At 48.9% G+C, this 23,126-nt stretch overlaps 1 protein-coding gene across 1 annotated transcript; it reads right to left on the bottom strand.

Moving 5' to 3' along the window:
- Positions 1–206: 206 nt before the first annotated feature.
- Positions 207–22,596, bottom strand: UNC119 (unc-119 lipid binding chaperone). The gene is made up of 5 exons (XM_054085080.1): positions 22,458–22,596; positions 9,882–9,995; positions 9,166–9,268; positions 7,977–8,149; positions 207–6,832 (listed from the first exon to the last, which is right to left on the bottom strand). The coding sequence occupies exons 1-5, from the start codon at positions 22,594–22,596 to the stop codon at positions 6,720–6,722; spliced, it is 642 nt and encodes a 213-aa protein (XP_053941055.1). The 3' UTR covers positions 207–6,719.
- Between the last annotated feature and the right edge of the window lie 530 nt (positions 22,597–23,126).

Genomic DNA, 23,126 nt, shown 5'->3' with positions numbered 1-23,126 from the left:
ACGCGTGCGTTTCTTAGGTCACAACCGCCAGAAAGTGAAAGTGGTTACACGAATCTGCACAAACCTGGAGTTTAAATATCGATGGAAGATATCCAATATGAAAGTTTAAACATTTTAAATATAAACAAAATATAAAGATTTAAAAAAACAAAACCACCCACATTTCTAGGATCAATAATTTATTTATTTTCAGGGGTTTTTTTACATTTTGCAGTTGGTTACAGGAGAAGAAACACTTGCTAATGAACGTGATGGGTTCTGAACCATGTTCTGAGGTAATGGAAAGCGTATTCCCTAGGATGCACGGTTATGACTAAGCTGCCAATATGAAATAGTTGTAAGCAAGTGTACTCCATATTTAGTCCTTGTTTAGATTAATTTTAGTACTCTCCTTCTCCTACAGGAAGACTAAATTGTAGCATCTAATTTTCTTTATCCTGAAGTCTCAATCTTTGCTCTACTCGCCTACCTACAAAACACGCCAACCAGACTGGTTACTGAAGTGGAGTCGGTGCCGAGGTTCCTTTTCTTCCGGGCAACCCATTCCGTTTCCTACTGTCCCAAAAGGAAACAAAAGACTCCCAGTTTTCTGAAAACCAGATTCTCTGCATGACAGTGCATCGCGGTGCCACTAAACGGGCCACAGTGGATGTTCTGATAGGAAACAAGTCAGGTAACTAAGAAGATACAAAGAATTATAAATGAACTCGGTAGAAATGTTCCTAACAGTTCCCCAATGGTATAAGAACTAGAATCCTACTTTCCTTCCACAAAATATATATATATATATTTTTTTTTTTATAAATACATTTTAATACAGACAACTCTGATCCTATGCAAAAAAGTCGATGTCACATTCGGACAGGATTGTGTAGCACTAAGAGAGAAGGAGACATCACGGGAGGCATCACCACTGGTTCTAGGGAGGCGCTTACCTACAGCTCGCGGACAGACACACAGACACACGACTTCACCCGCTTGGTCAGCCTGCTTCGTGATTCAGAAACACCTCAGCCTAGGGGAACGCACTCTCTACAAGTGTATTTCCACGGGTAGAAAACGATAAGAACCATCAATGAGATTTAATAGCTGATCAATATTGAAAAGCGTATAACTGAGAGGGCATTCGTGCATGGGGGCGATAGGAAAGAACCACTAACAGAACTCACCACCTGTCTCAACCTCGAGAGAAAAAGCATTTACCACTCGCCATGGCCTTAAAGCTCTTGGTTCCAATTAGCTGAAAGGAACTCTTTCCCTCCCCTTCATTTTCCCCAAAGATAACTTTCACCACTAGAGTGAAGGCACCCAGCTTTTCCAAGCACACGCAGTCCCAGTCACTCTTCCCCCTCCCCCAGTAAGGGACAGTTATAATCTCTATAGCTTCATTCCCGAACTAATTAAAATTGAGCTGCCAGCCATATGTTTTCAGGTTATGAATAATTAATAGAACACTTTCAAAACACACATTAAGCATGAGAGTTGGATATTAGCATCTTCTTGCCTTAAAGAGGCCCCAAATAATCTTTGCACGAATAAGATTCCCTTTAAATTTTGTCACAGATTGGAATCTTCATGGGTTCAAGGTTCTACAGCTCAACACGTAGCACTGTTTCCCAATAAACTTTAATAGTTCGCTCCCAAGGAAGGAATTGGGAACGTGGTGGCCTGGAAGGTTTCAGACACACAGCCACCACTCGGATCCTCTACACAGGCCGCCAAAATGAAACTCAAGTGGAAGGCAGAGGTAGCGAATGGAGCTACCACACTGACCTGCCCAAAACCGAGACGTAGGGAGAGATGATGAGCAAGATCTGGATTCCAACACCTTGCTTTCAAACCTGGAGAGATTTTCTACATTAAAAAGGAAGAAAGAAATTCTTCTGAGTTGGGGGAGGGGCAGGTTATTAAATTCATTCATAAATGTCACCACAGATGGGATGCATTCACAGGAACAATTTGGGCTGTCCGTACGAGGACACGCTGAGAGAGTTGGGGGTGTTCAGCCTGGAGAAAAGAAGGCTCCAGGGAGACCTTAGAGCAGTTTCCAGTGCTGAAAGGGGCTCCAGGAAAGCTGGGGAGGGTCTCTTGATCAGGGAGTGCAGGGACAGGATGAGAGGGAATGGTTTTGAGCTGAAAGAGGGGAGATTGAGATGAGATCTTAGGCAGAAATGTTTTGTTGTGAGGATGGAGAGGCCCTGGCCCAGGTTGCCCAGAGCAGTGGTGGCTGATCCACCCCTGGAGGGGTTCCAGGCCAGGTTGGATGGAGCTTGGAGCCCCTGATCCAGTGGGAGGTGTCCCTGCCCATGGCAACAGGGTGGAACTGGATGGGCTTTAAGGAGGTCCCTTCTGACCCAAACCATTCCATGATTCTACAATTTCGTCGCTGATCTGAGGACAAACTTTCTAAACTTTAAACCACACTTGATTTGTTAATTTTAAAAATCAAATTATTCTCTCTCTGCCACTAAAGCCCGTGAATTATTGCATCGCACAGCACAGTAGTGAACCACAAATGCATTGTCTTTAAAAAACACTGAAGATTAAAGGAATCCAAGACTGGAAAGGAGAATGAATGTGTGGAGCTATAATTTCCTTGTCTCTCAGAAAAATTATGTCACTATTAGCTGAGAATTAGTTTCTTTTCCCAAGATTAACTCCCTCGGTAAAGCACACACATAATCCTGTCTTACGACGGGAAACAGCAAGTCATTACCAGCAGATAATCTTGGTTTGCTCCTCAATGTTTCCTTTCGCTTTCAGAAAGTCGGATCCTGAATTTCCAGACTGAGTCATTAAAAGAGAGCTGTAGTGCTAATTAAAACAATTTTTTTAAATGAGACCAAAGAGAAAAAATACAAGGATCAAAAAAATAAAAGGATTTGGTGATTTTGTAGATGATTTTCCAAAGAAAACCCAATAATTATTAATATTTAAAACCCAAACTAATAACCAGTCAAGGACACTAACAAATCCTTCTGTGAACAATGCTGTTAAGGCTTGATTTTCCACTGCTTTATAATAAGAATCAGCTGACAATTTAAGGTGAAAAAGTAGGTTTCACTTTAGAGCTGACCTGAGAGCATTCAGCTCCCTTTCAGCTGAAAGATTGTTCAGTGCCTGACAGAGCATGGCCTTTAACATTAAATTTTGCACATGTTTTTAACACAAAACAAGGACAGAAGGGGTATCAGAACAGCACTAAAATCGGCATTTTGTACTGCAAAAGTTACAGAAGAAGCCCTCTTCCAGCACTGTTTATGTGCAGCAACATCATATCTCATATCAACACATTATTCTGCTGCATAAACAGAGAGAAAAAGGGTGGAACGTCTCCCTTGGACAGCAATTCCCGCGCATTTGTAAACATTGTGGATGCAGATGACCTTAAAGAAAGGCAAACAACCTGTTTCCAAGTGGAAGAGAGAGATAACAGTGATAACCCTGGCAGTGGAATACAGAAAAAAAAGCACCTTTGTTACACTTCCCAGGGAAAGTTTCATTATTTGCCTTGGTTTAAGAATCCAACTTTGTTATTCGGAGCAAGGTATGGGGACTTTTAAAAGAAGTAAAATCCCTTAAACTGAAAAGCTAAAATCATAGAATGGCTTGGGTTGGAAGGGACCTTAAAGACCATCCAGTTCCAACCCCCTGCCGGGCTGAAATAGGTTGAAAACAGGTTGAAATCTAATTTATAGCACAAGTCCAATATTTGTTCCTGGTTTAATGTATTCCTAATAATAGAAGACAATAAATTCACTCAATAAAACATCTCCTATGTGATTCACACTCCATTTCCTATTAGCCTGAAATTATTACCCATGGAATCTGAATTATCAGAGCACCTTGTGGAATTCGGGAGATGGGTAGCAGAGAATTTATCCTTAGGTTTAACCTCAAACCTACCCTAAAAGCGGAGCGTAAGGAAGCCCATTCACCAACTTCTTGCGCTGTCGGGAGCAAGGTACCTTTCAATACATTCCACTTTAAAGGAGGCACTTCTCCCACTCCAGTTTTCATCGATTACAGTAATATTTGTATTTGAAGACCAAAGTCTCAAAAGGAGGTGGTGTAAAAAAAGGGGCAGAACACGACTATTTCAGATCAGCAGACAATGATGCGCTATGCAGAGAGGATCCTCAGCACCATAACCCACAGGTTGGCCCTAAAGTGCAACTGTTCTGACCCAAATATACCAAGACGGACACGTACAGCTGGGACTGAGAGAGTTGGGGTTGTTCAGCCTGGAGAAGAGAAGGCTTCAGGGAGACCTTAGAGCAGCTTCCAGTGCTGAAGAGGCTACAAGAGAGCTGGGGAGGGGCTGTTTACAAAGGCTTGTAGGGTAGAACAAGGGGCAATGGGTATAAACTGGTGAGGGACAGATTTAGACTGGACATAAGGAGGAATTTCTTCACTGTGAGAGCGGTGAGGCACTGGAAGAGGTTTGTGGCTGCCCCATCCCTGGAGGTGTTCAAGGCCAGGTTGGACCTTGGGCAGCCTGATCTAGGGGGAGGTGTCCCTGCCCATGGCAGGGGGTTGGAATTAGATGATCTTTAAGGTCCCTTCCGACACAAACTATTCCATGATTCTATGAATTCTGGGCGAGCACCACTGCTAGAAGTCTCTGAAAAATCCTATGCACAGAAGTGATTATGATGAGCAGCAGAGAAGAGTTAAAAGATAGCCCCAAAAACCTCCGTGGGGTGCTAGTTCTAAACACACCCTCTCTTCCCTCTTCAAATCAGTGTATTTGCTCCTTGCAAGCATCAGAATAAAATCCACAAAGAGTTCAACTTGCAAAATGTCATTGAATATATAGAGTTTAACAGCTTGGACGTAAAAAAAGGGGGGGGTGGGGGAAGAGGGAGGACCTAGATTTTTTGAAACTGATTTCACCTTTAGTAATTATCGTGCTATAAAACTTAATGAAGAGCAGCTCAGAGCCCTGTACAAATAATGAGAGAATTCTCTGTAACTCTCAAAGAGATAAGTCAGCCGTGGGCTAATGCTATGATTTAATACACTAGAGACAAAAACCAGTGATAAAGACAAGTCTCGTTGCGATGATAACGACTACAAGATATCAGTTGTGTAAAACCAGTGAGCTTTACACACTTTCTTAGCCACCAATCTTAAAAAATCCCGTGCTGTAACCTAAACTCACTGCATTTCCCTTAGAAAATGGGATCCTCTTTCAGAAGTAAAGGAAGCCAAGCCAAGTACAAATGGTAACACATTTAACAGTGACCACAACCCTAATATGAGCACAAACCCCTCCCTGTCCTTAGGCAGATGGAATCGTTTGTAGTTCTGGTTGACTTTGGCTGTGCCTACAAAGATGCGAATCACCACCGGCAATGGGATTTTATAAAAAATTAGTACAATCACACCTATCTGAGGCTAACATAGAATGTTCCACTTAAACTCACAGAATTAGACATGGAAACATCAAGTATTTATAGAAATATCTACAAACTGCAACTGTCTTATGTTTTTCTAAGCTGACCTTCACAGTAAGGGTTTCATGACCATGGGCTACCCCTTCTCAGGCTTTGTTTTGCATACGCTTTTGTGCCCTTCTGGGCAAAATTGGTCTTAAATTCCTTACAGAGCCTCAAGAGAGAGCTTTTGCTGATTATTTGCTGTGTCTTAAAGTCCTACATTATTAGACTTACTGGATCACCTGTATCGATATCCGATGCATAACATTCTTAACAAAGGGAAAACACTGGCATAACATTCTTTGAATTCAAATATAAATGGAAGATTGGGAATTCCACACTCTCCAGTTGCCCTAAACTAATGGAAGTGTTGCCCTTGCAAGCAGTGCTGAAGCCCTTGTCTTAGTATTGAGCAGAGAGGAAAGAAAAAAGGCATGGAAAACGTATAGCTTGAATCGGCTGACCATTAGCTGGGTAAAAATATCAACTGAAGTTAAAACCCTTCTATTTTTTCCGGATTCTTCTGCAATCAGTTTGTAAAAACTGAAAATTACTGGAATACATTAGTGGAGGTTCACGGACCCTCCGCGCTGTTTTGCCTTCATCTGAAACACAGAAGGATGGTACCCAATTAAAAACAGCTCTGTGACGATCTAACAGTCTGCACTACGAGGCTCAGCGTTCCCAAGATTAATCAGAATAGGACATCGAAGGAAAAAACCTAACGGATGAGATACTTTAGAGAACTAATCTAAAGATGAAACTTGGTTTCGTGAAATGCTACGTTCGACATTTTAACTGGACGTACAAGTCAAGTTGGCCATGCCTTTGGAACACTCACAAAGAGGAAGAAATGAAGCAAAATCTGCCTTTGTATCTGTCCACTCACGTGGTTTCTCAGATCACATCCTTTGAGAAAAATAAACACGTCCTAAAAGATTCTTGAGGGCAAAAACATAAATCCAGAGAATTAGGTTAAAATACCCCAGGTCTCACAAAGCCATTTTCAAAGCACTTCAAGAACTTGGGGAAGTGGTATCCAAAGATCATGGAGCACTGTAGAACTGCTTAAACTTCTGAAGAACTGGGTCTCCTTCAAAGCTCAAAAGCGACGAGGCTAGCAGATTTAGTCATGAAACTCCTACTGTGGCAGAGAGTCCTTGGTTTGTGGATCCTTGTCCAGTTGACACTATCAGCAACTGAATCGAAGGTGTTGGTATCCCTGACGACTTCACTAGGAGAGGGAAGGCCAGCGCAGGTTGGCTGTCCATCCTGTGCTCAAGGTCCTCCACTGTAGGAATAATCTGCCTTGTTGTGCATCACGAGCTTGTTGTCTACAAAGTAGAAACTGTCCGACTGTGTCTCGTATGGATGCAGGATCATTTCTCGAACTGCAGGGGAAGGAGGAAGAAAAAAAACCAATCATGTTACGCAGAAGCCCCGCGGAGGCAACGCTGCACTGGGTTTCGGTTACGTTTCATTGCGTTGTTCAGATAGCAGCAAACTCTCAAGTGAAAAAAAAACAAAACCAAACTGGGAGCACACCCAAACCATTTGTTGACAACATCTTTTAAAAGACTCAAACATCACCAAAACACGTTAAAGTACCATACACAGTCTAAGTGCTCTGCCTAACCTCAAAACAACATCACACTGCAGTTTGCAAGGGGAGGTGGGGTGTTATTCGGCTTTTAATAAAGTGATAAAACAGCAAACCCGAAAGACATTTGTTCCGGTGAGACAATGAGGAAGAAGCAGCACATCACTATTTTCTACAGACTAAGATCTGAAAGGAGCCTACAAGAAAGCCGAGGAGAGACTTTGTACAAGGGCATGGAGTGATAGGACAAGGGGGAATGATTTTAAATTGGAAGGGGAAGATTTACATTAGACAGTAGGAAGAAATTATTCACAATGAGGGTGGGGAGGCCCTGGCTCAGGTTGTCCAGAGAAGCCAATGCTGTCCCATCCCTGGAGGTGTTCCAGGCCAGGTTGGATGAGGCTTTGAGCCCCCTGATCCAGTGGGAGGTGTCCCTGCCCATGGCAGGAGGTGGGACTGGATGGGCTTTGAGTTCCCTTCAGACCCAAATCATTCTATGATTCTACAGCCCTGGCATCTGTGTTTAGAGTTTGTAAAGAATGAAAGGTCACTGAGATATAGTACTGACACTATTGTGTTTCGGGAGAGCGGAGAGAAAATAAATGCCTTATTCATACTAAAAATAAAACCTCTCAAGCTGCCAATACAGCACATCAAACATTAAAACACAGCATTTAGGTCACACGTTAACTTGATGTCTTTTTAACCCTAGTTACAACACAATTATTTTTTTCTCCCCAACACTGATGCTTCCCTTAAAAAATTTTCTGGTGGGCGACAAGATACCTGAGCTAGAAAACCAAATCTGTATTAACACACACACAAAACTGCCTCGCAGTACTCTACCCACTTTCTACAGCTCTTAAGAAATGGTTTCTTCACCACACTTTCGATTAACATCCCTCTGCGTAACCCGGTAATTAAAGCGAACTTACTGAGATCCTCCGAGAGCTGTGGGAACTCATAGATGTGCTCACATGTGTTTTTACTGCTGGGGATGCAGAACCCGAACTCAAAATCAAAACTCTTAAGGAGTTGATCGCGGAAGTAGTGCCTCTCGATCATGCGGAAGTTGTTAATGGGTTTGTCCCCTACCGTGAATTCCACCCTGGAAAAGAAGGAGAAGATTGCAATGAGCTCGTTTCCAAGATTTTCGACCGGTCCTGAAATGCAGAAGGGAGCTCTTCTAAAAAACTTATAAAGCAACGGTACGAACCAAATTATTCTTTCCAGTTTTTCTTAAAGCACGTTACAGGGACACAGCGAAGCACTGCAAGTCATAGATTATACTTCATTTTGATTCTTTTTACTCAAGAAAAAAAAGACACACGAGGCAATTTTACAGTCTAAAACTGATCTTGAGTGAAGAAAAGATCCCTCCAATTATGCCGGATAGGCCCTTCATGAGACCATGGAATCATAAAATCAGTAAGGTTGGAAAAGACCTCCAAGCTCATCCAGTCCAACCATCAGCCCGACCCCACTGTGCCTGCTAAACTATGTCCCTAAGTGCCACATCTACATGGTTTTTGAACCACTTCAGAGACGGAGACTCCACCACTGCCCTGGGCATCCTCTGCCAGTGCTTCGCCACTCTTTCAGTAAAGAAATTTTTCCTGATATTCAATCTAAATCTGCCCTGGTGCAATTTGAGGCCATTTCCTCTTGTTCTATTGCTTGTTCCTTTGGAGAAAAGGCCAGCATCCTCCTCACCAGAACCTCCTTTCAGGGAGCTGCAGAGAGCAGAACTACCAGACGCATCAAAGATCATTCTGGTATGTGAAGCGTCCAACATCACTTCACCATTTTGAGTGCATTGGATTAATGTGGAAGGTTGGAGACACATCTTCAAAACTGGCAGAGCCTCTGACAAACAAACTATAACGCACAGAAAAAAAATATCTGGGTAGTCTATCCACCTTTTTTCTCCCCTTTCATCTCTTCAATGCCGTGTGTGTTCCTAAAGGATGGAGAAAATCAGGCATCCTGCAAAGACATTTGGAGATGCTCATAATAACAAAAGATCCCTGCTAAATCAACTACCTGATTCAATCAAGAGCCATTTTTCCTAAGATTTCAGTTGGTTCTTGTACTAGAAAAAGCAGCATTAAAGCAGCTACTTACGTGGCTCCCACTTGCCGCAGCCTAAGGAACGCTGGGGTAAACTGATAGCGTACGAAGCGTCCGGCGTTGGGGTCAATGTCCTTCTTGTCATTGTGGTCACGTTCTGGAAAAGCGCAAAATAAAGCTCCGTCACAGTCATCTGAGAAACAGAAACCCAGTGAAAATATTCGCAATTGTACATTCTTGAGTGATACACGCTAAGAAACCACTCTGGGAAAGCCTGATGACGGGCTCACCCTCTTCCTCTCCTCTTGAAGGCATCCACTGCTGTTCACTCAGAGCACGTTTGAGACACCACCTTTGGAGTCATTTACTGCTCCTGCCTCTGACTCAGGATGGCACTGTGACTCCCAAGAAGCCACTTCACCTTAGCATGGCTGGTTCCCTACGCTAAGCTAAGAGAACTCCCTCTCGGCAGCCAAGGAACTAACACTCGGCGACCTCCTCCTCTGCTTCTGTTTACAATATCCATCTGTCCTTTCTCACCACAGATGGCAATGAGACGAACACACCAGCAACGCGTTCTGTTCACTGTGTGGGTACAAAGGGACACCTGAGTAGTATTTCTGCTGCAAGTTGGGACTCCAGCTCTCTTGCAATTGAGAGCGTCTCCTATTTTGGAGAATAAATTGAGTCAAAGGAGTGGGAAAAGGCAAAAGAAAGCAGACACCAGCATTTATTTGACCGTGAAAACAGGGGGTTTTGTGTGCACTCACCTGAAGCTGCTGGTTTGGTGATTTCAAACAAGACCGTGCCAGATTCCATGTCCCGGATTTTGAACCTGGTGAAGTCTATCTTGTAAACATTTTCCTCTGGAGTGCACAAATAATCTGCAGAGGAAGGCAAATTTAAACAACAGCCGCCCAGAATTACGAGGTATTTCTGGCTGCTCTTTGGAGGACTCAGCCAGCAGTAAGAGAAGCCCAAACGCATCTCCACAACCGCCTTGTAGTCTACTTATGTCCTCCAACACTGTCCCATGTCTGAATGCTTACGCTTACGCTGCCCTGCTTGGACAGGACAGGGAAAAGGCTTTTGTCCCCCAGCACTTGGAGGTCGCCACCTTTTTGTACCTCTGTGCCAGCACCTTCTGCCTCCATTTCCCCTCAGGGTATTGAGAATAGTCAGCACCTCCATCAAATCCTCACCATTTCAGTGTAAGAGGCTTTGCCTGTTTTAAAAACTGCCCTTTGGCAGAATGCAAGTGCTAAGCAGCTTTGTGAGCACTAAGCCTGCACTTAACTGGAACAGGAATGTCCTCTTCCCCCTGTCTCCAAGCCCTCTGCAGACAAAGGATGGCCTCTCCTCTCCACCCATGCTTGTCCCATGCAAAGTCTTTGTTTCCTCAGCATTTAAAAAGGTGGCAAAGCCTTTCCCTGGAGGAGGAAATTAGTCTGGGAACAAAGCCCTTCCCTGATTCCACCAGAGTTGAAATCTTTGGGAGAAAGTCATAGTTGGTGGCTTCAGTTTCTGAGCCAGGGCATCCACCTCCTCTCTTTTGGAGAGAGCAGAGGTGCTTCCTTTTCACTGCACCTCCAAGCACAGACTCCAAGCAGCTCCAATAACTTACTTTACCCTGACAAATCAAAATGAATGCTCTATATATCCAAGCCGGGTCCGCTTTTGAACCCCTGTGCGCCTGCATGTTGGAGGAGGCTTGTTTTGGAAGTTCCAAGGTGAAAGTAATACTTCAACATTGTAATTCTAAGCCCTTTCTCAGCCACTAATTCTGGCCGTTAGTCTGAGTTAATTACTTCTTTCTGTCTGCTTTCCTGATTCTAAAATTCAAACAGAGGCATCCACCTATGGATAATTCATTGAACACGTGAAAACAAGTACTCAGAGATCATATTTGCCCATTATAACCCCTGCGTCAGCGCCGGTATAACAGATCGGGTACCTACATTACAGCTGAGGCTTACGGATCATGGGCAGTGGTTAGAGCATCCCCCAGAAGAGTGGTTAATAAAAGATTGCTGAGGTAGAATAAGAGAACATCACTGAGAGCAAGGCTCTCACGCTGGGATTTATAATTACAGACATCAGGTCCCTCTGTAGTGAGAGGCAGAGCTGTAGTCAGCACCAGGGAAGATTGCACCGAGGCGCTGATGAGCATCAACTGCACATGGAGCACCTCACCCTTCCTAGAAGCGTTTTATTCCTTGCAGATCTCCTACAGTTGGAGTGCTTACGGGTAAAAGGAACAGAGAGGTTCAATGCGTTTTCTGGATGAACAGGTTGCCCAGAGCAGTGGGGGCTGCCCCATCCCTGGAGGCGTTCAAGGCCAGGTGGGATGAGTCTTGGGCAGCCTGATCCAGTGGGAGGTGTCCCTGCCCATCGTAGGGGGGTTGGAACTGGATGGGTTTTAAGGTCTCTTCCAACCAAAACCATTCTATGATGGTTTTACTGCTCTCCATCACCACCACCAGACATGGAATTGTGGAATCATTAAAAGACCTCCAAGCTCATCCAGTCCCCACCGCGCCTGCTAAACCACATCCCCAAGCGCCACACCCACACATTTTTCAAACCCCTCGAGGGATGGAGACTCCCCCACTGCCCTGGGCAGCCTCTGCCAGGGCTTCACCACTCTGCCAGTAAAGAAATTTTCCCTAATATCCAATCTAAACCTTCCCTGGCTCAATACTCAAAGGAACAGGCTTTAAGAGAGAGGACCATTTTCAAAGCATCGCCGGCACTTGGCCGGGAAGTTTCCCTTTGCTATCAACACAGCACAAAGAGAACCCAACACCAGTACCCACACTATCAGTAAGAACAAGATAAAAGCTCCAACTTTTTACTACCACAAGAAAATGCAAGCCTACTGTTCCGTGAAAGAGCCCAAGAACTGCACAAAATCTTCTGTTCTGTCTTTAACAGCAGCCATGGAGATGGGACAGGAATTTAAATCAACTCCTCGCTTCAAGCCCCAGGGTTTAATGATCCCCAGGTAGACGTCCTGCAATTACAAGATGAGTTTAGGTTCTCACACATCAGCCAGCCTAGATTCTAACCTGCCCCACAACTTCCCCGCTCCAAGGAGCCGCATGCAAAACACAAATGGAGAGGAGAAGGAGCAGCTTCTCGCAGTCCGGCTTCACCTCCCTCATCCTATAGCCACGCTTGGACCAGCTGCTCTCCATGAAGGCGAGGGGCTGGACCAGAACAGGCTGGTGGTCGCCTGGGAGCCCAGGACACCTTCCCCAGAGCACGCCAGCAAAGTCTGAAGCTGCATTTGTCTGCAAGTTAATTATTAAGTGTTTTTCCTCCTGCAGAATTCCTGCCCATCCAGCACCATGGCAACAGCTTTATCCCCCTCCTTGGCAGCAGCGTTGCTGCAGTAACAGTGTCCATGACTCACTTGGAGGAGAGGAGAGCCAAGCAGAGCCAAAAAGGAGTAAAACCCAGGCAGAATCCCCACCAGGCTCCTGCTCATTGATGTTTGCACCCCTACACTGTATTTTTCAACTCTTTTTGCACTGAAAATACATTAAAACTGGTTGTTATTTCCAAAGAAAAACCCAAAAATCAAAGGCCAGTATCTAACTAGATGATGACATCTGGGAAGATCAGCTAGAGAGTATTGCAACCAAGTGGTTTTTCCTCCTCTGGCAGTGTCCAGTCTCCTAGCAGGTAAAAAAAAAGAGTGGTGTATATTCAGTCTGTTTGGCTCTGGGGAGACCTTAGAGCAGCTTCCAGCACTGAAAGGGGCTCCAGGAAAGCTGGGGAGGGGCTCTTGGTCAGGTAGGGCAGGGACAGGATGAGGAGGAGAGGTTTTCAGCTGAAAGAGGGGAGATGAGATCTTAGGCAGAAATGTTTTCCTGTGAGGGTGGGGAGGCCCTGGCCCAGGTTGCCCAGAGCAGTGGTGGCTGCCCCATCCCTGGAGGGGTTCCAGGCCAGGTTGGATGGGGCTTGGAGCCCCTGATCCAGTGGGAGGTGTCCCTGCCCATGGCAGGGGTGGCACTGGATGGGCTTTGAGGTCCCTTCCAACCCAAACCAGTCCATGAGCCTACATGCTAAACTTGCTCGCAGCAATTCCTGTTCAAAAGAACGAAAAATCAATCAAAGTAGCCACGTGCTGGTTTTTTCCCATACATAACAAGCCCACGGCTACACTAGCAGGTCTTATGGGGAACGAGCTGCTTGCAATTGGCAGATCCTTCTGCTTAGCTGAGCACCGTCAGATTTGCTAATCGCAACCCATATATACTTATTTTTAAATCACTGTCGGGCCCAGTTGCCCACACTTCCCGTGACGCACTGCAATGTTTCATCTGCTTTCATTACCCTAATTCACCATCACCACAGTTGAGGGAATGGAGGCAGCATCCGTGACTGTTTTAGTTAGAGATAAGGCAGCTCGAACATCCATTGAGCAAAGAAAGATAGGTTTGGCCTCTCAGGACTTCCCCTGAAATGGGCTGCGGTATTTCCCCATCGATAACCAAATAATCATGATCCCTCCCTAAACTCAAAATGGCCTCAAGTTGCACCAGGGGAGGTTTCGACTGGATAGTAGGAAAAATTCTTTCCTGAATGAGTGGTGAAGCACAATCAGAGGCTGTTGGGGGTCTCCATCCCTCGAGGGGTTCAAAAAACGTGTGGGACGTGGTTTAGTAGGCACCGTGGGGCTGGACTGGATGAGCTTGGAGGTCTTTTCCAACCTTAATGATTCCATGATCGTACAATTCTAAGCCCTCAGTACTCACCAGAGAGCACACAATGAAGGATAAAGGGATGGAGACATCAACACTGTCTCAGGAAACCCAACAGATTGGCTGTTGTCCTGCAGCACCCATGTTAAATAGTGCAAAGACAGGTCACAAGAGAAGAGCATTTCTTACCCTTCCTAAAGCCCAGCGAATTGCCATATCCCAGCCCTTCATACCCAAATTTCTCCTGGAAAGGGTTCACCAACTGAACTTGAATTTGTTTTCAAAGCAAAGAGCAAAGTCTTGCAACTTGCCCAAGCCTGGTATTAGCAGCTACTTCTCTCACACATTACTGCATTAAAAATTCCACTGTGCCTGGCTCAGGAAGTCCACCTCATCTGCAGATGCATTCCCGTAATCTCCGTATCATGCCCAAAGATCTACAGCTCTCCACTATTAGAGACACTTTCTTTCTCAAGGTCTACCATGGCTTTGAAGAGTCTGGAAGCAAAACCAGCAATGCTCTGGTGGTCTCAGGAAGCAGCAGAGGTGACGGTTGCATTGGATGATCTTAGAGGTCTTTTCCAACCTTAATGATTCTAAGATGGACTTCCTGAGGCAAGCACAGTGAAGTTTTTAATGAATTCTTGTATTCCCTCTGTATGAAAAAGTGATTAAAAGCCAAACCCAAACACCAGTCTGCAGCAAGGCATTCATTAAGAAGTCTCTAGCTTTGTTACAAGAGCCTGTGGATGCTCCTTCCCTCTTTACAGTTCTGATGTGGTACCTCCTCTCCCCAGTCCAGAGAAGAGCTGGTTCTCATCCAGAAAACCTTCCTCCCCTCCCAAAACCAACCAAGATTTCAAAAGAAACCAGCGTAACAGCCTGGGCAAGTCAGCAGGCACCGCATATGCTCTCGTGAGCGATGGTGCACTGTGAACGCTGGTGCTTCCAGAAGTGTGTTTTAGTGAGCTGGTGTCACACCTGAGCACAAAAGGTGAGGGTTAATACAACGTTAGATAATACAAGAAGAAAGCTAATGAAGGCACTTTCCCTTCCTGCCCTCTCTCTGTTATTTCAGTTATCCAGTGGATGAGATTAGGTGTTTGATCCTCATCAGAGAAAGCTAAAAGTCAATCCTATGTTTTCTGATTTCCTTTGCGACCAACCCTACCAGGCGCATCGTATCAAGAGGAGGTCATGGGCAAGAGGGTCCTTGTCGGGCTCCTTTCAAGATCCCTTCTCTGCAAGCAGAGCAAGCACGTGTCCCCTCTCGCAGACGTGACGGATGTCTCTGCAGTGCTCATCAGAGCATCTAAGCTCAGATCAGGCAGCTCCTATTTTAAGGCTTTAATAGCCCACGGAGGAAAGCAGAGTGTACCTGAGGTAAGAAAGAACCGGGGGTAAGTCATGAAAATGCGTGTAAATCAGGAAGATGCTGTACGAGAAACTGATGCCCCAGAAACTGATGCATCCCTGACTTGTAACAGGGATGTCTCTCCCCAAGACAGGCAAAAACAAGGATTCAGGGGATGAGAAGGCTCCTGTAACTCTGTTTCCTAACGTGCCTTAGCCAACAAGGTCAGAAGCTATTTTGAAGACAACTCCCAAGACGTGAACCAAGTATAAAGCAAAGACAACTGCAGATGAATTGCCAGGAGCTGGAGATTAGGAGATTATCAGATTGAAGAGTCTCAGGAGGAAGCGAGCAAAAATAGCACGGACCCCGTGCAGACGCAGAGCGGTGACGCAGGACGGAGTGCAAGACCTCGAGGGGAAGGCAGGGCGGGTTTCAGGCGGTATCGATGTGCCTGCTTAGACAACCAGAGCTCGGTTAAAGGCAAAACTAAACCATTCCCCTGCCCTCTGCCTCAGCAGTTCAAGTCCTCTAAAGAGAGAGGCAGAGAAACAAGCTAAGCCAGCCGGGATCCACCCCATTTCTAAAGCCATAGGGGTTGGATAAGTGAAAATAGTGGGGGTAAAAGGGAAGGGAAGCACTCCCAGCCCCCACACCCCACTCAAACTGGGCTGCCGTGAATGCCCCAGAGGAAAGATCTTGCTCCACTAGGATCCCATGGGAGTTCTGCAGCAGCAGCACGTGTACCGACCGAGGGGAAAGAAGAATGGGGTGCATCTAGGTTGGGGCTCTTCAGCCTGGAGAACAGAAGGCTCCAGGCAGACCTTAGAGCAGCTTCCAGGACTGAAAGGAGCTCCAGGAAAGCTGGGGAGGGGCTGTGGATCAGAGAGTGCAGGGATAGGACAAGGGGATAGACTGAATGGGCTTTGAGGTCCCTTCCAGCCCAAACCATTCCGTGATTCTGTGATCCCAGCAGGCTCTGAGCTGGGGCATTTCCAAAGGTTCTCATGAGATGTGCCCAGCTGGCAGTGTGCCTTCCCACATCACACACCGAGCCCTGCTGCGTGGCTCTCACCACCCTCCCAGGCGCTGCTCTCTGTGGCAGCCTGATCATCTTGTGTTTTTTTTATTAAGCTAGAGCTTTCCAGACTTCACCCTCACAATTAACTTCACAGCCCTCCAGGCCTTGTTAAGAAAGGACGGAGCTGCTCTTCCCCATCCCCAAGGCCTCCAAGCCCTCTTTCCTGCCCCCTTGTCCACGCTGATGGCTCTCAAAGTCTGAAACGACGTGCACGACATTCACAAAATCAGCTTGGTTTGCTCTAACAGAGGGCTAAGACAGCACAGCCTGGCTCTTCCCAGACCCCAAGCCTGATTCCCTCAGCTTTCCTCTTCATTTCCACCATGGATGGCCAAACCCACAACCCTGAGAGAAGGAGGAACCCACCCCGTGCTCCACACACCGTGTGCGCTGGAAGCCTCACACTCCGTATTGTACTGAGAGACCATTAAATAACCCCCTTCATCTACACAACACCTCAAGCTGTGTGTTATCACCAAGGTTCCTAACGTATGTGATGTTGCCGAGGAGAAGAATCGTGGTGAGAGGAGGTTGACGGAGCTCTGGGACAGCGCTCTGCCATGAGAAATCCACACACATCAAAACACTTCTACACTCCACAGCCCTGGACAACTCAGACCAGGGATTCATTAAGCTCCTCACAACACCCCCCGGCTAATCGGAGCTCCTAATAGAAGAAATTGTCCCAATTAATAGGAGAAGGAAAGAAAAAATCATAATGCACAAGCCTCTTTGAAGACTGATTCACACACCTCAGCTTCCTGTTAACGCTAGAGGGAAACTGGTATGAAAGTCATAGAATGGTTTGGGTGGGAAGGGACTTTAAAGCCCATCCAGTTCCACCCCTGCCGTGGACAGGGACACCTCCCACTGGATCAGGGGCTCCAAGCCCCATCCAACCTGGCCTGGAACACCTCCAGGGATGGATCAGCCACCGCTGCTCTGGGCAACCTGGGCCAGGGCCTCACCACCTGAACAGCAAAACATTTCTTCTTAAGATCTCATCTCAATCTCCCCTCTTTTAGCTGAAAACCCTTCCCCTCATCCTCTCTCTGCCCTCCCTGATCCAGAGCCCCTCCCCAGCTTTCCTGGAGCCCCTTTCAGTGCTGGAAGCTGCTCTAAGGTCTCCCAAGAGCTTTCTCCTCTCCAGGTTGAACAACCCCAACTCTCTCAGCGTGTCCTCACAGAGGAGGAGCTCTAGCCCCTGGATCCTCTCCATGGCCTCCTCTAGACTCACTCCAACAGCTCCCAGTCCCCCCCAAAGGGTCTGTCCTGACCGCCCCGTCGAGGCAGCCCTCTGCCAAGCTGGCTTTTAGCTAAAGCTGCTAAGAGAAGTCTCAAAGAAATCCTAAATGACAGCTCAGGGAAGAGATTACTTTCAGAAATAATTAAGCGTGCGTTCCTTATTTTTAGGTTCCGTTTTGTAATTGTTTCCAAGTATGTAATCGATTCTTTAACCCTTTGGTTCGCTAAACTAAAATAAGCCTCGGCGTAAGGCTTAAACTATAAGCTTTAATACGACGGGCAGACTGCACAGGTGGCTGACGCCGGGATAAGCTCAGAGGCTGAAGCTCACCTTTCATTACCCATCTCTTTGAAGCCTGGTGCTCTTGCCCGCTGGCTCGAAGGGATGGCATTGCAGGGGCTGTAATATCATCTTTCTGCTGACCACTGATGACTCCAACCCTGACGGTGGAGGAAGAAACGAAAACTCTGCTTGAATTAACCTTGCCCTGCAGCTAACGTGGGAGTAGCCCAGCGTGACCCAGAGCTGCAGCGTGGTCAGAGACACAAGGGACAGTGCCCGGGGATGAACAGGTCCATCAGGCACAACGTGGCATTCACGGACACCCACATCCCATCAGGCACAACATGGCATTTACGGACACCCACATCCCACCAGGCACAACGTGGCATTCACGGACACCCACATCCCATAACTGCAGGCGGACTCCTCCGGTAATTAACTGCAATGTAAGCGCTGCCCTGCTCCTTCGCTAATCCTAAATTAATCACGTTGCAAGAGTGTTTTCCTCTTTTTGTAACCGCAGTTGTGCGAGCGAGTAAGCCATCCTGCTGATCGCAAAGGAAACGGCTCATTCGCCTCACACCTCATCCAGCTGGAGCAGATCCAGAACCAGCCTGGCCAAAAGGTCCAGGTATTCCAGCACAGCATCCCAAATCCACCAGGGAGGACCCTAGCGTGCCCAGAACTGCGACAGCCCTGGAGCCGCTGGAGAATTTAACATTGCAAGGGCGCAGCAAATGCAGGATGGTTTGCACTGCTCCCCTTTTAAGCTCATTAGAAGCACATTAGGAGCAGAGCCCAGCTGGCTCTCCTGGCCGCTTCCAGACGGGGTTTCTCTGGGTGAGCAGTGCCACAGAGCCACATCCTGCACATCCACCCTCTCAGCCCCAGACAGTTAACATTTGGCCTTTTAACAGCTGTACCTGTTGGAAGGGTGAAGCCCAGCTGTGTTTCCTGATGCAAAAGCAAGGGCTTTCCTTAGATCCAAACGCCAAAGCAGGGCTAACAGCTCGCCCACGCGCTTGCCTGGTCAACAGGTTGGGGACCACAAGCAGCAGCGTGGCTGCGCGGAGACCCAGCTCCTCCAGGGATGAAGGGCAAGCAGATTTGCCCAATGTGTTATGACACATTGAAGAGCTCTGCTGCAAGTATGAGATGGCAAAAGCCTGGCTCCAAAGAGCGTCAGCACACCTCAAGGCTGGAAGGGCCCTCTGGGTGCGAGCACGGTGTTCTGCTGTCACAGGCAGCCACGCTACGGAGTCCCTTCCGTAACTGGATCCATGCTGTACTCCGCACAGGAGAGGATTCCACCTCTCCCCATACAACTGGGAGGCCATTCAGAAACACGCAGGCTACTCGTAGCATAAGCATCTCTAAACTACACGTTCCTGCAGTACCGAGCCCTCCTCTGACACGGTTTATCTTGGGTTTTGTCTGCTGAAGCAACGTCAAAACGTGGCCAGACCACCCCAGGTCCCTGGGCAGCTTATTCGCGGTCCCTCAACAGTGTGAGCCACCACGCTACTGTCCCATGAGTTTGGATAAAGATGAATGACACTCCATCTGGAAACAAAGGACATCCAGGGCGTGAGGACATTTCCACTAGAACTCCACTACCAACCCCTGCTTCAACTCCAAACCGTTTGGAGCACCACAGCTTTGGGCATCAACACCAGGATTGCTGAAACAAGGTGTGTCTGTCCCAATTCAGCATCTCCAAGGGAGACGTTGGGGCTGGGGTAGCCATGAAGTTCTCTCCCAGAATCTGGTCCTTCCTCCTCCCTGCAGCACCCTCCACTTCAAGCAGAAGACTGGAACAGTTCCACGTTGGTATTTTTGGCAATCTGTTTTTAGGAGCTTGCTTTGGAAATGAGAAAAGGCCACAGAATGCCCCAAATAACCATTACGCGTTAAGGATCAGAAAAATATTGTTGGAGCTTTGCTCTCTGGGGTGGAAAGGAGCTTGAGAAGGAGTGCTGCAAAATATTCCTAGGTAATAAGATACAATGTGCTCACCAGGGATGTATTGTACACCTGTATCCTCAAACACACACCCAGGATCTCAGGTGCAGAGAGCATTTGCTGGCTCTCACACACCCAGCAGGACAGGCAAGCACTTCCTATGGAAGGCACCACTCAAGGCTCATCCCACCACCTGGTTCTTGTTCAGCGCAGAATCCCTAGGTTGGAAAAGACCTTTGAGATCATCAAGTCCAGCTGTACCTGTCCGCTGCTAAATCACATCCCTGAGCACTTCACCTGCCCAGCTTTAAAACACCTCCAGGATGGAGACTCCACCACCTTCCTGCTTGAGAACCCATTTGGTGAAGAAGTTTTCCCTGATGTCCAATCTGAACCTGCCCTGGTGCAGCTTGAGGCCATTCCCTCTCGTCCCATCACCTGTCATTTGGGTTAAAAGACCAACACCCACCTCACCACAACCTCCTTTCAGGCAGCTGTAGACAGTGATGAGGTCTCCCCTCAGCCTCCTCTTCTCCAAGCTAAACAACCCCAGTGCCCTCAGCCGTTCCTCATAACCCTTGCTCTTCACCAGCCTCATCGCCTGTGTCTGAGCGCACCCCAGGACCTCACAATGTCTTTCTTGTTGTGAGTATGACCCCTCCACACCCCCTGCGCTACAGCAAGTCTCATAGCAGGAGGGGAGCAAAACATTTTCACGCATTTCACATCTACCCTGAGCTCCAGAACGTGCTGCCCCATGGTTGGAAGAGGCAGGTGACAGCCAGCCCCGCTCCCAGCCTGGTTCTGAAGCCAGGGTGACCAGCTCAGCCTTTCCTGTGTCCTGGAAACGCATCTGCTCCCCAAGAGCCATGAACCATGCAAGAGCTCACACCATCCCTGGTGGCCAGAGCGATGCCACGTGAGGTCTGCACGCCCAGGAGCGAGGATGCAGGGTGGCCCTGTGCCTGCAGCCCTGCCAGACCGCACCGCCAAAGGCAGGGACACGCAGGCTACCATAAAGCAAGCGTGCAAAGCGCTGAATGCAGCCATCGCTTGGATTTCCCATCTAACTGCTGCTGCTCCGAGTACGCTGGCAGCACACTTCAGCTCTCCCTGCCATAGGCATAGGGATTTTGGAATCCCACTGCTGCAGCCCACCAGAGCATCCCAGCTTGGAGCAGGGGGGACCCACAGACCCCCACAGCAGCTTTCAGAGGAGCTTCCGTAACCTCTTCCTGAGGGCTAACACCAAGTTTCCACAAAGCTCTCCTCCTGCCCTCCCTGCTCACCACACGCAGGCCCAGGGAGCTGCCTGCACGCACCAATTCTCCCAGCCGCATCCTTTCTCCTCCGGGCTCGTCACGCCGCACAGCCCTGGCCTGCGACACAAAAACCTCCTCTAATGCCACATGGCAAAAATGCCACATCGCAGAGCGCTCTGAGGCAAAGAGGAGCACAATCGGACACCCAGGTCAGCCTCCTCTTCCTCCTCCTCCCCACGTCCAACCTGATGCTTGCACAGAGATGACCCAAAACTCCTAGGATGTGCAAAAAAAAAAAGGCTTTTTCAGGGGGCAGCACAGCAGGACACCCCCCGGCCACGGCGATGAGGCTCATGCCATCTCCCAGCACAGCCAGCATTGCTGCAGTCTTGACAGGTCCAACGCAGCCACCACCACTGCACAGGCGGCCGTCTGGTCCCAACCGAGCTTCTTCTGCCAAGCACAACAAACCCTCCAGCTCGCACGCTCCTGCGCCCACCATCCCTTGAGGATGCTCTCAAAACCAGTGCTGCTATACTGGGGGGCTGTACGATGGGTCTATAGGGGGCTGTATAGCTGGGAAGGGGGGGGGGAGGAGGCTGCATCCCTAGGAAGGAGGGGGACTGTGTCCCTAGGAGGGAAGGGAGCTGCATCTTTGGGAAGAGAGGGACTGCACGCATGGAAGGAGCAGGGGCTGTATAGTTAAGTGGAATTTGGCTGCATCCCTGGGATGGGGAGACTACATCTCTGGGAAGAGGGGAATTGCATCCCTGGAAAGGTGGGGGGGACTGCATCTCTGAGATGGGGGGGGGGGCTACATCTCTGGAAAGAAGGGGGCTGCATCCCTGAAAAGAGGCAGGGGGGCTGCATCTCTGGAAAGAAGGGGGTTGCATCCCTTGAAAGAGGCAGGGGGGCTGCATCCCTGGGATGGGGGGGGGGCTACATCTCTGAAAAGAGGGGGGCTGCAGCCCCAGGGGGAATTGGGCTGCACCCCTGGGATGGGAGGGCTACATCTCTGGGAAGAGGAGGACTGCATCCCTGAAAAGAGGGGAGGAGGGCTGCATCCCTAGGGGGAATTGGACTTCACCCCTGGAACGGGGGAAGGGGGGGCCTAGACCTCTGGGAAGAGGGGGGGCTGCATCTCTGGGAAAAGAAAGACTGCATCCCTCGAAAGACGGGGGGGGGCTGCACCCCCGGGGAGAACTGGACTGCACCCCTGGGATGTGGGTGCTGCCTTCCCCGCCCCTATCCCCCCCCCCCCCCCCCCAGTCCCGAAGTGGTACCCAGACCCCAGAGCATCCGCATCCCCGCATCCCTGCTCCTCTCGCCCCGGGGAGGGGGCGGACGGTGTCGGGCTCCCCTCACCAGCCCCGGAGGGGTCTGCATCCTCCACCCCCGCCTCTCCCCAGCCCCTCCCGGCCCCGGGCAAACCCCCCCGCTCGGCACTCACCGCTGGTGACGCGCTGCAGCCCCAGCACATCGTCGGGTCCGATGAGCGCTTTTCTGCCCAGCTCCTCCTCGGTGCGCGCCGCCGCCGCCGCCGCCCCCCCGGCCCCAGCCCCGGCCCCGACGCTCTTCTTCACCTTCATTTCCCCGCCGCCACCGCCGCTGTGAGCGGCCCCGAGCGCGTCCCCGCCGCCCCGGCAGCGCCAGCACCGCCCCCGGAACGCCCCCGCCCCGCCCCGGGCAGCGGAGACCCGGGCAGCGCCGTGGGGTACGGGGACACCCCCAGAGAGCCCCCCCGGCAGCCTCGGGGGCACCGTGGAGGGGTTTGGGGTGGAAGGGACCTCAAAGCCCATCCAGTCCCACCCCCTGCCATGGGCAGGGACACCTCCCACTGGATCAGGGGCTCCAAGAACCATCCAACCTGGAACCCCTCCAGGGATGGGGCAGCCACCACTGCTCTGGGCAGCCTGGGCCAGGGCCTCACCACCCTAACAAGGAAAACATTTCTGCCTAAAATCTCATCTCAATCTCCCCTCTTTCAGGTGAAAACCATTTCCCCTCATGCTACCCCTGCACTCCCTCATCAAGAGCCCCCCTCCAGCTTTCCTGGAGCCCCTTTCAGTCATAGGATCATAGAATAGTTTGGGTCGGAAAGGTCGGAAGATCACCTACT

This window comes from Cuculus canorus, chromosome 20 (assembly GCF_017976375.1).
Source record: "Cuculus canorus isolate bCucCan1 chromosome 20, bCucCan1.pri, whole genome shotgun sequence".
NCBI classification, from domain to species: domain Eukaryota; kingdom Metazoa; phylum Chordata; class Aves; order Cuculiformes; family Cuculidae; genus Cuculus; species Cuculus canorus.
This window is presented reverse-complemented; position numbering and strand designations above follow the sequence as displayed.